The sequence below is a fragment of the Vigna unguiculata genome, unplaced genomic scaffold (assembly GCF_004118075.2).
Source record: "Vigna unguiculata cultivar IT97K-499-35 unplaced genomic scaffold, ASM411807v1 contig_476, whole genome shotgun sequence".
Lineage (NCBI taxonomy): Eukaryota > Viridiplantae > Streptophyta > Magnoliopsida > Fabales > Fabaceae > Vigna > Vigna unguiculata.
Window position 1 is genome coordinate 42,941 of NW_021011189.1, and position 1,637 is coordinate 44,577.

The 1,637-nt window shown below is 27.5% G+C and overlaps 1 protein-coding gene across 1 annotated transcript; it reads left to right on the forward strand.

Moving 5' to 3' along the window:
* The first annotated feature begins 846 nt into the window (after positions 1–846).
* On the forward strand, positions 847–1,247 carry LOC114172031. The gene is made up of 2 exons (XM_028056766.1): positions 847–1,179; positions 1,236–1,247. The coding sequence occupies exons 1-2, from the start codon at positions 847–849 to the stop codon at positions 1,245–1,247; spliced, it is 345 nt and encodes a 114-aa protein (XP_027912567.1).
* Positions 1,248–1,637: the final 390 nt, after the last annotated feature.

Here is a 1,637-nt window from a genome sequence, read left to right on the forward strand (position 1 = left end):
TTACTGATTAAAAAATAAAAATAAAATTCCTAAATTGCCAAATTTAAATAAAAAATATATTATAATTTATTTATTGATATTGATATTGATATTTTATATTTTAATATATACAATTATATTTAAAAATAATAATTTAAATATTTAAATTAATAGTAATTTTAAAATATTTAAATTTTAAAAAAATATATATTTAAATTAAAAATTGTTTTTATTTTTGAATTTAATATAATTTTAATTGAGAAGGAATATCTCAAATATATATTATGGTAAATTTGTAGCTATTTTGCTACGAACAAGCTGCAAATTTTTTTTCTTCGTTATTTTCTCGCAAATTAGCTAGGTATTAGCTACAAATATATGTTATGGTAAATTTGTAGCTATTTTGTTATGAATCAGCTACAATTTTATTCCTTCGTTATTTTCTCACAAATTAGTTAGAGATTAGCTACAAATATATGTTTTGGTAAATCTGTAACTATTTTGCTACGAATTAGCTATAATTTTATTTTTTCGCTATTCCCTCGCAAATTAGTGAGGAATTAGCTATAAAAAATTTTCCTAGCTAATTTCTCTAGCAAAATACAAAATTTCTTGTAGTGTCAGCACGAGGGTTATCCAACTAAGCGTGAAGGCATTTTTTTTCTCCCTAAGAACAACGCTCTACATTCCTCAACCGAGGTTCTTACTAATCTTTTTCTCATTCACAAATTTTATCTTATATTTTTTTGTAATGATAATTGTTTGATTTATTTTTTCTCTGTCATATTATTATTATTATTATTTGATTTTAATAATTTCATACATGAAATTTCATTATATTAATATTTTATGTGCTAGTTCTAAAACATGTCAAATCTTGCAAAGCTTGAATTTGCGGCCCTTGATATTTCAGGGAAGAATTATTTATCATGGATTTTAGATGCTAAAATTCATCTAGATGCAATGGGTTTGGGTGATGCTATTAAAGAAGGAAATAAAGCATCTGAACAAGATAAAGTTAAAGCTATGATTTTCCTTCATCGCCATCTTCATGAACGGTTGAAAATTGAATACCTTACTGTAAAAGATCCTTCTGTATTATGGAAAAATTTAAAAGAAAGATATGACCACCAGAAAACTATGATTTTGCCAAAAGCTCGTTATGATTGGATGCATTTACGGTTGCAAGATTTTAAAACTGTAAGTGAATATAATTCTGCAATGTTTAGAATTACTTCTCAATTGACTCTATGTAGAGAAAGAATTAATGATGAGGATATGTTGGAAAAAACACTCTCAACTTTTCATGCAACTAATTTACTTTTGCAACAACAATATCGTGAAAAAGGTTTTCACAAATATTCTGAATTGATTTCATGCTTTCTTCTGGCTGAACAAAATAATGAGCTCTTGATGAAAAATCATGAGGCCCGACCAACTGGTTCTACTCAATTCTCAGAAGTGAATGTAGCAACATCTGATCCATATAATCATGGACGAGGTCAAGACCATAATAATAATAGTGGTCGTAATTTTGGCCGTGGTCGTAGCCATGGTCGTGGTCGTGGTCGTGCTATTAATCATGGTCGTGGACATGGTTATAAAGGAAATTTCAAAGAGAAACTTCATCAACAGAAGTGGAACAAGAATGCGAAAAA